Source organism: Emydura macquarii, unplaced genomic scaffold, assembly GCF_026122565.2.
Source record: "Emydura macquarii macquarii isolate MOO-44397 ecotype Brisbane River unplaced genomic scaffold, CSIRO-AGI_Emac_v2 contig_1644, whole genome shotgun sequence".
Lineage (NCBI taxonomy): Eukaryota > Metazoa > Chordata > Testudines > Chelidae > Emydura > Emydura macquarii.
The window spans coordinates 5,729,513-5,741,161 of NW_027131781.1; the positions used below are offsets into that span (position 1 = coordinate 5,729,513).

General features: G+C 40.1%; 1 protein-coding gene across 1 annotated transcript in view; it reads left to right on the forward strand.

Annotated features, from left to right (window-relative positions):
• Positions 1 to 11,649, forward strand: part of MEGF11 (multiple EGF like domains 11) — a 334,716-nt gene that overhangs the window by 268,885 nt on the left and 54,182 nt on the right. Inside the window, exons 15-16 of the mRNA XM_067555545.1 lie at positions 5,565 to 5,711; positions 8,447 to 8,581. Coding sequence (XP_067411646.1) covers positions 5,565 to 5,711; positions 8,447 to 8,581 — 282 coding nt within the window. The remainder of the gene's footprint in view (positions 1 to 5,564; positions 5,712 to 8,446; positions 8,582 to 11,649) is intronic.

Genomic DNA, 11,649 nt, shown 5'->3' on the forward strand with positions numbered 1-11,649 from the left:
CGTGGTACAGCCAGCAGGTTCTCCCCATGGGGTAGAGACAGGAGAGGGCAGTGTCTTGTAGAGGCACATTTCCCATTGGAGCTCCCTCTAGAGCCGTGCAGCTCCAAATTACCTCCAGTGCAAGGCAAGGCCCGTACAAGGCACTATCCAGCCCTAAGTAAGCAAATAAATGTCTTTCAGCCTGTGGTCATTAGGACATCTACCAGTTTTTTTAGTTGGGTATTGTGGTTTCCAGGTGTGTCAACAAATTAGCATTAAGAATTTCACTGCAGAAGATAAGGGTCAGTTGGCAACCCAGAGCAATAAAGTCATGCATGAAACACCAAACTTCAAGTCTCTGCTGTATTTCCCGCACAAATCTGAGGCCTTGTTTGTGCATAAAAAAGCAGATCTTTCCAAAGCTATTTAAATGCCAGGGATAAGGGATTATTATGACATCATATCATATTGAGAGACAGGTGGAGGAGAGTGAAATGTTTGTGCTGGATCCAAAATGTCTATGGAAATCATACCTGTCATTGCTAATTCATGTTGCATCTGTCTTTAGATTGTGATTATTGAAAAAAGTTGAAGACCTCATTCAGAGAAATAATTACAGTTGTACATCAATAGATATATAGTTAAAATACATAGGAAAAAACCCTACGTCCTAGAATTTATCAAATTCCTGCATCCCTGAAAAGTAATTACTCTGAGCAGTACATAGATCCTGCTGCAGAAGCTAATGTCAAGAGGATAGATTGGCCAAAAATAGGACAGTGGCTCTCATTTATTCTGTCCACTTTCTCTCCCCTCTTGTGTTTGTCAAATTGTCTGGAGGCAAGGTAAAAAAACAAGAGCAGGCTTTTTTAAGAGCGAGAGAGAGAGAATTCTGCTTCTGTCCAGCTCTCGAGTGATTCCCCCCACCAAAGCCCTTCAGGAGGATACAGTTAAAAGCAGCTCTCAAAGGATAACACTTCTGTTGGCTCATCCTACCATGAGGGCGTGATGTCCTGGCTAGCAGAGGCAGTGTTATGCAGATTAATCCTTCCAAAGATGCCACAAACACCAATTCCCCTCTGCTGTTCTTTCTCCCCCTTTCTTGTTCCTTTTGCTGATGGTCATTTATAGTTTGAGTGGTGGGAATGCACCTGGCTCAACTTCTAATCTCTCCTACAAAGGGCTGTATCTTCAGTTGGTGTAATCAATGTAGCCCCTCTGAATTTCAGATACAGATGCACAGCTGAGATTCTGACCCCCCCCGAACTGTATTTAAATAGATGTAAGAGTTCTCTTTAGCCTCCACTAAGCACCACCACTCCAGAGCGTGAAGTAGGATCTTTGGTCTATTGTCTTCCATTCTCCTCCTTTGGTGTTAACTCAGCCAAGCTCTCATTTCCTTGGCCACATATGCATGCCAGGCATTCCCCCTTGTGCCTCTCTCCAGCTGCACTACTCCTCCTGCAACATTTGCTACAGTTCTCTTTCATGAGCTGAATCCCAGCTGTTCAGTGGAAGTTCCTTTCCCAGAGGAAGCATTGGTGCCAGAGGGTTACTGGAGAATTAGTGCAGTGGTTTAAGGCACTAATTGTTCACTTTTTGAAACCTGGTTTCAGATTCATCCAGCTGCAGAGAGTGAGATTCTCATCTTGCCTATGGAGTATATTCCCCATCTCTCCCATGCAGAAGCCTGGGCTCCAGGTGGGCCAAACACTGATAAAATGCAAATCAGCAGGTGTTTTGCCAGTCAGAATGAAGGTTCAACTGTGGGGGAGGACTGAATAGCACATAACCACCCTGGGGCTGCCTCTTGCAAGGGTGTTCATGCTTGCCTTTTATGCTAAGAATACATTCTCTCCAGATATCGTTTTAAAATAATAGAATGTAAAAATCAGCATTTCATACACTTGGTTCCATTTCTGTTGTGAAGAGTATGTTTACGGGGTATAAATGCCTATGCAAGGCTCTCTGTGCCATTTAGGCCATGCAGTTTTGTGTCTGTGTGTGGCCAAGGCAACGGAAGAGTGGCCATACAAGGCCACAAATACAATCAGCCGGCTCAAGGGGTAGCAATGGCAACAGGCCTTGGGATCAGTGACTGTGCAGATCCAGTGACCCTAAAGACTCCCAGAGCTCAAAAGCATAGAGGCATTATGGCCAGTATTCCACTTTACAGCTGGATTAAGGGCTGGGATCATGGATCTTGCCTTGCTGTCCCCCAGCACCCGTATCTTTTGCCCATATAGAGCTGATGACTCTGGCTTTATGTAGGCAGCATGAATTTCACTCACTATCTATCCCCAAATCATTGTTTGAGAAGCTCTTGGAATGCTATCAGGGAAGCATGATTTTATTCTCATATTAGCATTGCAACAAGAACCTGATGCAGTAAATCATTTCCCAACCTTTAGGAAATGGGGTTTATGAGTGGAACTGCCCTCCTGCAACTTTGAGAATGTATTCTTATGGTAGTTGTCTTCCTAATTTGTGCATAACACAGGTGAAATGAAGCATTTGTTCATAAATCATGAACCTTCGGTTGCAGCTTGACATTATGCTGAAATGTGTGAAATTCAGCATTTTTTATATTTCTGGGAATTACATATTGAACACTAATTGCTTATCAAAAATGTTCATCTGCAAGTTTCTAAGTAAAGATTAAAGTTTTATATTAAAGAAGCATCATGCTCTAGTAACTCTGATTGTGAAGTACCTGGGAGTGATATACTCACCCTTAATAGATTGTCAAATTAGGGAAGTGTAAACTAAGATGCTGCTTTAGCAAAATTCCCTTAGATGCCCAGGTGCAAATTGTATTGCTTGTTTTCACTTGCAATGCGAGGTGGGCATAATTTTTGAGCCTCCATAAGAGAAGCCTTCCAGAAGAACTAATTTAGAAACAATATAAAGGGGGTTCGGTTAAAATGTACTGCAGTCTCTTCAATGGTCTTTTGAATATTAATAAATAAATAAAAGGTGTAATGTGTCTTGTACAAAGGGTTTTTTCCCCTTCTACGTTTTATTAGAACAATCAGCATCACAATGACTCATTGCCTCAGTTAGGAATGAGAAGACATCCCTCATTATTCATTACTTAGACAGAGACTTTTCTGCTGCAAAGAACGTCAGTGGCATTCTAATTCAGCTACTTTTAAAGGAGAGGAGTCAATGTCATTCTTTCCCAAACTTTGGGAAAAGAGACAAGAAATAATGCTGCTTAATTGTCTCCATTTATAAATAGCCCTCCACAGTAGGTGAACTGTATTCTTAATACTGCAGTCGGGAGGAAAAGACACCCATCTTTCTAAAAGTATGTCTTAATTCTGGGAGCTCGAATGGGGGCATTTAAAAGTATAAATAACAAGCATGTGTATGTGTGTAAATATAAAGTTTATTTTATTTATATTCTACATTATATACTTACTCATCTCTCTCGCTCTAAACAAGCCAAAAGATTTCTTTTATTTCAGAGATATTATTTTTATGACCGTAGCTTTCCACTGTATTATTTAGCTCAAATAAATTCTCCCTGCTTGTCTAATCCCTTGTCTTTGTACTGAACCCCTTTTGCTTGGTTTTCTATATTGAAATGTTAAGGGGGTGAGTTTTTACTGTGTTTTTAGTACATCTTCATTTTTGCGGGGGGTTGTAAAGCCTTCGCTGTGGCTCTTTAGATAAAGCTATGATTATGTATTATTAGAAATCCTGTTTTAAACTGAACTTTTAACTTGCCACCTGTGCCAACCTTAGTTAAGATTTTCAAGGAAGTGTCCTCATAATTGTGTGACTAATCTTCAGGGGGAAAAAAGAAATAGTGGCTCTGTGATATTTCTTAGTGTATTAACTCCAGAGATTTATAAAAAAGAACTTGAAACTGCATTGTAAGTGTGTTTATAATGACTTTTGGCTCATTTAATAATCCTCAAAGTTTGGTGACTGTACAGATTGCGGTGTCATACATACAATACATTACCTGTAGCATCCAAATGAAGATATCAGAGATGTAGGAAATTACTTGGGATTGTATTTATCCTTAGTAGGGCATTAATCCAGGCTCTGACTGAGGCTGGATCTTTCAGCATCTTGTCTGCAATTTATCCCATTATGCAGTGGGAACATGTGCATGGATGATAAGGAATTTCTTCATGTTGAAAAAGTAGCCAAGGCACATGTATGCCATCAAATCTTGGTGCAGCAGTTGTAAAGCACCTGGTGTGGTGATGTTGTTAAGAGAATTTTTAAGCCAATGGATTTTTTTTTTATATCAGTATCTACAAGGTGCCAAAGCTAATACCACTTCCTGCTGCTGGCAGCTCTTTATGTCTCAGCTCCCAATCTAGCAACCTTTTACTCACCTGAGGAGTGTTTAATCATGCAAGTAGTTCTGTTGATCTCAGTAATGGGTCTTAATTGCTCTCAGTGGGCCTACTCACATGAGTAAGGGCTCCTCAGGTGGGTAAGGGTTTGCAGGGTCAAGTCCCTTAGGTAGTTTGATTCCGGTGTCTACAGAGACATAGCACAAGCTTGAATTTAAATGTCACCAGTGAAAACAATACTAGAAAAATGCAGCTTTTAAGTCACTTGGCAGGGTCTTTCTGCACCTTTGAAGCTTTGATTGTCATAATAATAAATGTCAAACAATTGCCTTGGGAGTAATTTGGGGCTGGATTTGCAATTCTCAGTCTTCACTTGTTTACATGACAAATTGTGTGTAGACAGACTCATGCCCACATGTTGTTGCTTGCAGGATCAGGACGATAATGTATTAACACACAAACCCTCCACTGAAAACACAGCAAGCTTTGCGCTGAAATATGGCAATTGTGCAATAACACAGACACTACACAAGTGTTTAGGACAGAAAATGACAAATATACTGGATATAATTGAATCTAAGTATAGTGGGGAATTTCAGAACTAAAGTATTTTCATGGAGCTATGATTAGTTTTTCTTTTTCAGTCTTCTATTTCACAGCAATGGTTTTGTGACCAGACTGACTCTTTATTTCAAGACCTATTATTTGAGTTACTTGGTGATCTTTAAAAATTGTTAGTCCTTGAGTCCACCCAAGCTATGTAGGGTTTGTTTACACTGCAGCTGGGAGCGAGGCTCCAGCCCAGGTAGACAGACTTGCACTAGCAGGACTTGAGCTCACATGCTAAAAACAACAGTGTGGATGTTGTGGCTTGGGCTGCAGCTCAGACTCTCAAGCCCACCTCACCCCCTCGGCTTGAGAGCCGGAGCTGCCACATCCGCACTTCTATTTGTAGTGTGCTCCGCTAGTGTGAGTCTGTCCATCTAGGCTGGGAGGCTTGCTCCCAGCTGCAATGTAGAGATGCTGTTAGGGCTCAATCCTGCATGGTGTGGAGCCTTGTGCTGGAAGCCTTCAGAACCTGGCGGGATTCACTGCTGTGCATTTTGAACCTTCAACCTACCAGGTGGGTGGCAGGATCGTTATTTTCTAGCCAGGCTCCCTGTCTTGCTCGGTAATGCACTGCAAGTTAGCAGTCTGCCCCAGCATCTGGTTTATCAGCAAATGGAATGAGCTGTGCTGAAAGCTAACATACACCTTTGCATTCTGTAGGCATCCACTGTGATAACGTATGCGCACAAGGTCGCTGGGGGCCGAACTGCTCCATCTCTTGTAACTGTGAGAATGGGGGGTCCTGTTCGCCGGAGGATGGAACTTGCGAGTGTGCACCAGGATATAGAGGACCCATGTGCCAGAGAAGTAAGATTTACTGTTTCTGCGGTGGGAAAGGTGCTTCTGAAGCAAAGCAAAAGAGGAAAAAAGAGTGGCCCAGAAAATGCCCTGTGGCGGTGAGGGGAAGAGAATCTCATACCAGTGTGCTCCTGCCTCATGGATCCCTCTGCTTCTGGTCTATTCACCTGTTAGGGACTGCCCAGCCCACAAGAATGATTGTAGCACGGTAATTCAGGTCCTGGAGGGTGGAGCTCTCAGGAGAACACCAGATTTTGCTTTATTTTGCCTTCATAAATAGGTCTGGAGAATAAAAAAGGAACCCAAATAGCAAGATATTCTTGTTTAATGAGTCGTTCAGATGTAGGCAGAATCTAAATGCACAGCCCTGATGGTCATTGTCCTTCCTGGGAGCCTCATTTGACATATGAGTCAATCTGGGAGGACAGGGATCGCTTTATCTGGCATTCCATAGCCAGTAGGAAGGGGACATTTATTGCTGGAAAGCAAGAGCAACCTCTGTGGGTACAGAACACAGGAAGGTGTGGGGCAAAAAGAAATTAAAAGTTGTGCCAGAGCAACTGTAGGATGTCTGCATAGTGGGATTCAGTGAAAGAGCACAGGGTGCACACAAACTAACAGAAATGGGAGTGCTGTGAGACAGAGAGGAGCCTTTTATGCTTATTTTTATCATTTTGCTTGAGTGTCGCATGAGGTCCAGTGAACCCACATAACAGACTATGGAGGTGGAGATCATAGTCAATCCAGCACATTGATAAATGGAAGTCAGATCTGGCATATTACCTACTGAAGAGTGTCTAATCTTCTGCTATCAAAATAACATGTCAACGTCATATCAGTGCCAAAGTTAGTGTCAAGATCTCGTATTCTAGAAAAAACAACACAGCAGGCTAGATACCAACCTGGAATAGCTGCAGTTTCCTGCTGCATATTAAAATGTGCCAAGGAGATAAAATCTTCTCATTTGCCTGATCTAGAAAACTGTCTTTCTTCCCCTTCACCCTTCATTTGACCCTTAATGGGTCTTCATACATAATTGGAAACCACACACCACTTTCTCACTATTTAAAGACAAATGGGTTCACCTTTATTAATCCCTTTTGCTGCAGCACCCCTTTACACGCACTGTCCAACCCCAAATCACACGTCCCCTCTGATTTCACAGGCAACACTTGCAACTAGCACACACTTATCTCTCAAAAATCATTTGTCGCTGCCAGTTTTTATTTAAAGCCATTGTAGTGATGAGCTCTATCACTGCTGGAGATAATGGTCTATAAGCATTTTCATTAGAAACCCCTATTTCCAGCTGCTGCAGCATATCTGTGTAGTTGTAAAACTTCTCTCCAAGGCTGACACATGGCACTCAAAGCTTCAGGGAATTCGGGAGGAAATTGTATTACAAATTTGAAACCCTAAGAGTTCAGAACCTAAGGAAGTTAATAGTTTCTGGCCTTCCTGAGCTGAAAAATAGCTTAGTTTTATCAGCTGAAGGCATGTAGACCATAAGGGGCAAATCCTGTCCCCAGAGCACAGCTCCAGTAATGAGGCTATGCCCTGACAAGATCCACTGGGTACTCTCAGGAGGAGGAATTCTTCTCCCAGCCAGAGAGTGACAACAGAGGGACTCCATGGCTGTTCATTCGCCCAAAGCCTCTGAAACCCCTTTTTGTGGTGGATTGGCCAGAAGATCCAACTCTCTCCCACCCTAACCGTACAATTCCCTGCACTTCGGGAGTCCCTGAGGAGCAGGTGCAGGAGGGTTTGACCTCCCTAAGCGTGTTCTCAGCATCATCCCCTTCCCTTTCTGGAAATCCAGAGTTAGGGATGGAATTTAGGGCTTAAAAAGGCAATTTTGCAAAAGTGGTACCTTTTTATTCAGCCAGCTTGCTTCCTGCGTGTATTCAGAGCTATTTCACTGACAAAAAGATTGGACTGTTGTTAGCTCTGCAGAACCATCAGAGAGAGTGATCCGGATTTTTTTCTGATTAGTGCCTTATCAACAGAATTATCAGCTAGGTTTCAGCTGCAGAATCTGAAGTAATGTAAGGAACCCGAGCCCAAAGCAAATTTACGGAACTGGCAGAGAAGTAATCATTTGGTTATAAAACTGAGCCAATGGGGAATCTCATGAGTAAAAAGAGGGAAACACATGATGTCATTTTTACGTTTTTCTTACTGCAGTGTAAACCCCGTTGTGTCTACCTGTTGCAGGGTTTTCCATACTCCATGTGCTTCAGAACAACAATGCAGGTTTAGAAGAGGCTCTTAATCCTAATTCTGTAATTCCTAGTTTTTATTCATTTGTGGGCCAATTCTATAGTATTTTTGACTTATGTTTTAAACAAGTTAAGCATGCATGCAATTTCTTGACTAATTTATGTAGGTGTCTTGTGATTGCCCCCGCATATTGGGCAATCTTGCATGTAGTAACCATAATTACCCTTTTACTCTCACATTTAGCCTTTGGGGGGGTCTGCCACTGCAATTGCATGCACAAATGAAATGCTCAGGTGCATACATGTTGTGCATCTAATTTGTTTAGGAATCAGGCACTTAATGTGGCTGGATGTAAGTAATTGAAAGAACTGAAAGTAATTTCTAATTTATTTTATCTGATATTTTAGAAATTAAATGAGGCTGTTTGCATTAGATTAAGGCACAGGCCGAAAGCACTTATAAAACTGATTAAGGGAGAAAACATCTGAACTCCAGTGTTGATCTTGATCTTGTTCTTGCTTTAGTTTGTTCGCCTGGCTTTTATGGGCATCACTGCAGTCAAGCATGTCCCCAATGTGTGCACAGCAGCGGGCCTTGTCATCATGTTACGGGACGTTGTGACTGTTTGCCTGGATTCTTTGGCTCACTCTGCAACCAAGGTATTGATCCCAAGATACTCAAATGCCAACTTTTTCCTACATTTATATGCAAGTGACTCTTTGCAGCAAGAACTCTTTCAGACCGCTTTCAAATTGTCTGCTTTGTTTTTTAATCTCAGCAGTTTAGATCACAAGAAACTGTTTTACTTCACAGGCAAAATGCAAATGGGTACTTAGTCATCTTTTTGTAAATATGTTGTAATCTGACATGCATAAATAAAGCAGCTCTGCAGCTCAGTAGTTAAGCGCATATAAAATGTGACACGTTCTGTAAATAAATCTGCTGTTCAACCATTGCATTTTCCTTCTGTTAATCCTAGTGTATCCTAAACATATGATAACACTTTCTAGTATGCTTTTTAAATGTAAGAGGCACACACCAGTTAATAGAAATATACAGTCCCAATGTACTCAAACTTGGGTATTTAAATCTAAATATAGGGCCAGATAATTTGTGCGACCTTTCTTGGCAGTGACCAGCACCTTACTCTGTGAATGGTGGCACTGAAATCAGGTATTTCTAAACACAAGAAAGGGAGGCAGAAACTTTTTTCTAGAGGCACTTAAATAAAAGTGGCTTGATTTTTCAGAAGTGCAGAGTGACCCCAGCTCCCATTAAAGTCAACAATCTCTGAGCAGCTTTGTAAACCTGGCCGTTCTTATTTAGCTGCCTGACTTAGGATCTGTTTTTGAAAACATTGGGCTCAATTTCTTAGTCATATCCTACACCACTGGCAAAGTCACTGCCATGTTATGCAAGACCTGATTTATTGCCTGCTTCTCTGAGAATTTTCTACATATAGATTTAATAGAGATTACACTTAATGGTGACTATGCTGGTTAAGTTGCAGGCCTCGTCAAAAATTGAACTGACTTTTTAATGACCTGCTTTTCAGTGAGTTACAAATTACGAACAGTACTTATGCAAAATCATTAAACACAGATTAAATATAACTGTTTTCTTTTCCCTATGCTCCATATTCAACTAAATAGTATGCCAGTTAATGTATTAGAAAGAACATATTTCAGTGAATGTGAAAAGTTAGCCAAATTTCAAAGTGTAGAGTGGGCTAATTAACTTGTTAAGAAAACTCTATTTTATTTTTGCTTACCTGTTGAGTACTTCTGGATTTACTTTGAAATGTTGATCTATCCAGCAGAATCACTTTAAAATATTCATGTCCTAATTAAAATCAAATTGTGTCGCAATTTATCCTAATGAGTTATCGTGTAACTTTATATTTCTAGAAAGAAGAGTGCTAGTCAACGTTTTACTTTAGAAAAATGTGAAACAAAGATCGCACTTCATATTATCACTCCGTGTTGACTTTTTTTCTAGCTATTGGACCATTTTACCATTAGTAGCATGTGCCTACAGTACACTCCATAACATCATAAATTCCATGTATTGCCACAGTTTTGCTCAGAATTCTAAGCAGCAAGCAACTGAGCAGCTGTTTTTATAAATATTTTTCATAATCATGTAGCAAATTGGATTGATGATGCATTACGGCTGCCAGAACACACCTGACATCACAGCAGGACTCTTATCCCACCTCAGAGTTTTTATGACTAATTAACATCACAATCAGGGTTGTTCTACCTGCTCGATACTTATATATAGAAGCATGAATAGTCCTTATTTCAGGACTGTGTTTAAAAGTATCTTTAAGCTACTAAGAAATGTTTGTTTGCTGCTCACAACTTTAAAGGAGATTCGTCATGTTAGATCGTAACCAGGTTTCCAAGCCTAAGCAAAGCAACTATGTTTGCAGAATAGTTCTTCTACTCTTTCTGCATTAATATCCTCTTGTACATCATACCATTCTCTGAGCTGGAGGAAAGACAAGCAGGTGCTCAAACAATAGAAAATATCCCATCACTAGCCTCCATCTCTTGTAACTGGAAATAACTCTTCTACAAGTAACTCTTGTAACTATAACCTGTTGCCTGTGTCCGCGTCGGACCTAGGTTCACAAATCTATTCTTGGACATTAGTGTTCCCTATTGCAGAGTAAATCAACGACATTTTTAAGTAAGCTTTTTGAGAACTTTTTTTAATTGAAAGAATCCAGCTCTGATTTAAGTTATATTATGTATTTCCATCTTAAAGATGCAATAAAAATATTGTGTTGAAGTACTCTGAATAGAGAATGGGATGGGATAATGGATTAGAACAGATTGACAGAGCCTTTTAATGTTGGTTCTTTCTGTGGCATGAGGGTTTTTCTAACTTTTTTGTTCTGTGTAGTTTTATCTCTTTTCATTTAAAAAACTACTCTGTTTAGTACATAATTTGAAATCTGCTTTATCCACTTTTGGAGATAAGTCTGTAGCTAGAGTATATGCTTTTGTCCTCTTCACCATTCTTAGGTTTCTGTTGTAGCAGGGGTAGAGGATGGTATATTGTATAAGAGCAAATGAATCACAGCTCAGGATTTCAATCTGTAACTGATTCACATTCAGAATAGATTGAGGTCATCTACAGTGAATGCATATAAGAAAGTGAGACTAGTTGAAATGGTAAAATAGCTGAATAATTCAGAGAAGTGCTTTTTATGACATTACTATTATTTACAAGGATAAAAGTCCGGTTCTGTTTGTTACATTCTCCACAGAGATGGACTGTGTGTTTTATCTTGTTTTGAAAAGACATCTGTTTTTGTCAGGGAGCACAGCCAATAAGAATCCAATAATTCAACAATTCATTCATTGTGGAGAATAAGACAAATACTGAGCAAAGCTTTCCATCAATTTTAATGTTAAAGATTTTCTATAATTTTGTGGGAGGTTAAAGATATACTATCTATTCATTTTTATACTTTTGTGCCTATACTATGACATTTCCCTAGAGAAAATTCAGACAGCTTTTTCCCTATCTTCCTGAGTAAGCTGTGCTAGGTGAATAGTTTTGGTTTGTTTTAAATTATAGTATACCTGTTTTAATAAAGCATAGACAAGCATATCTAAGACTTTTGTTATGATCCATCAATAATACATGGTTATTTTTTATGTTTTCATCATAATGGTAAAATTTAGATTACAGCGACAGCTGGATTGTAGATAGA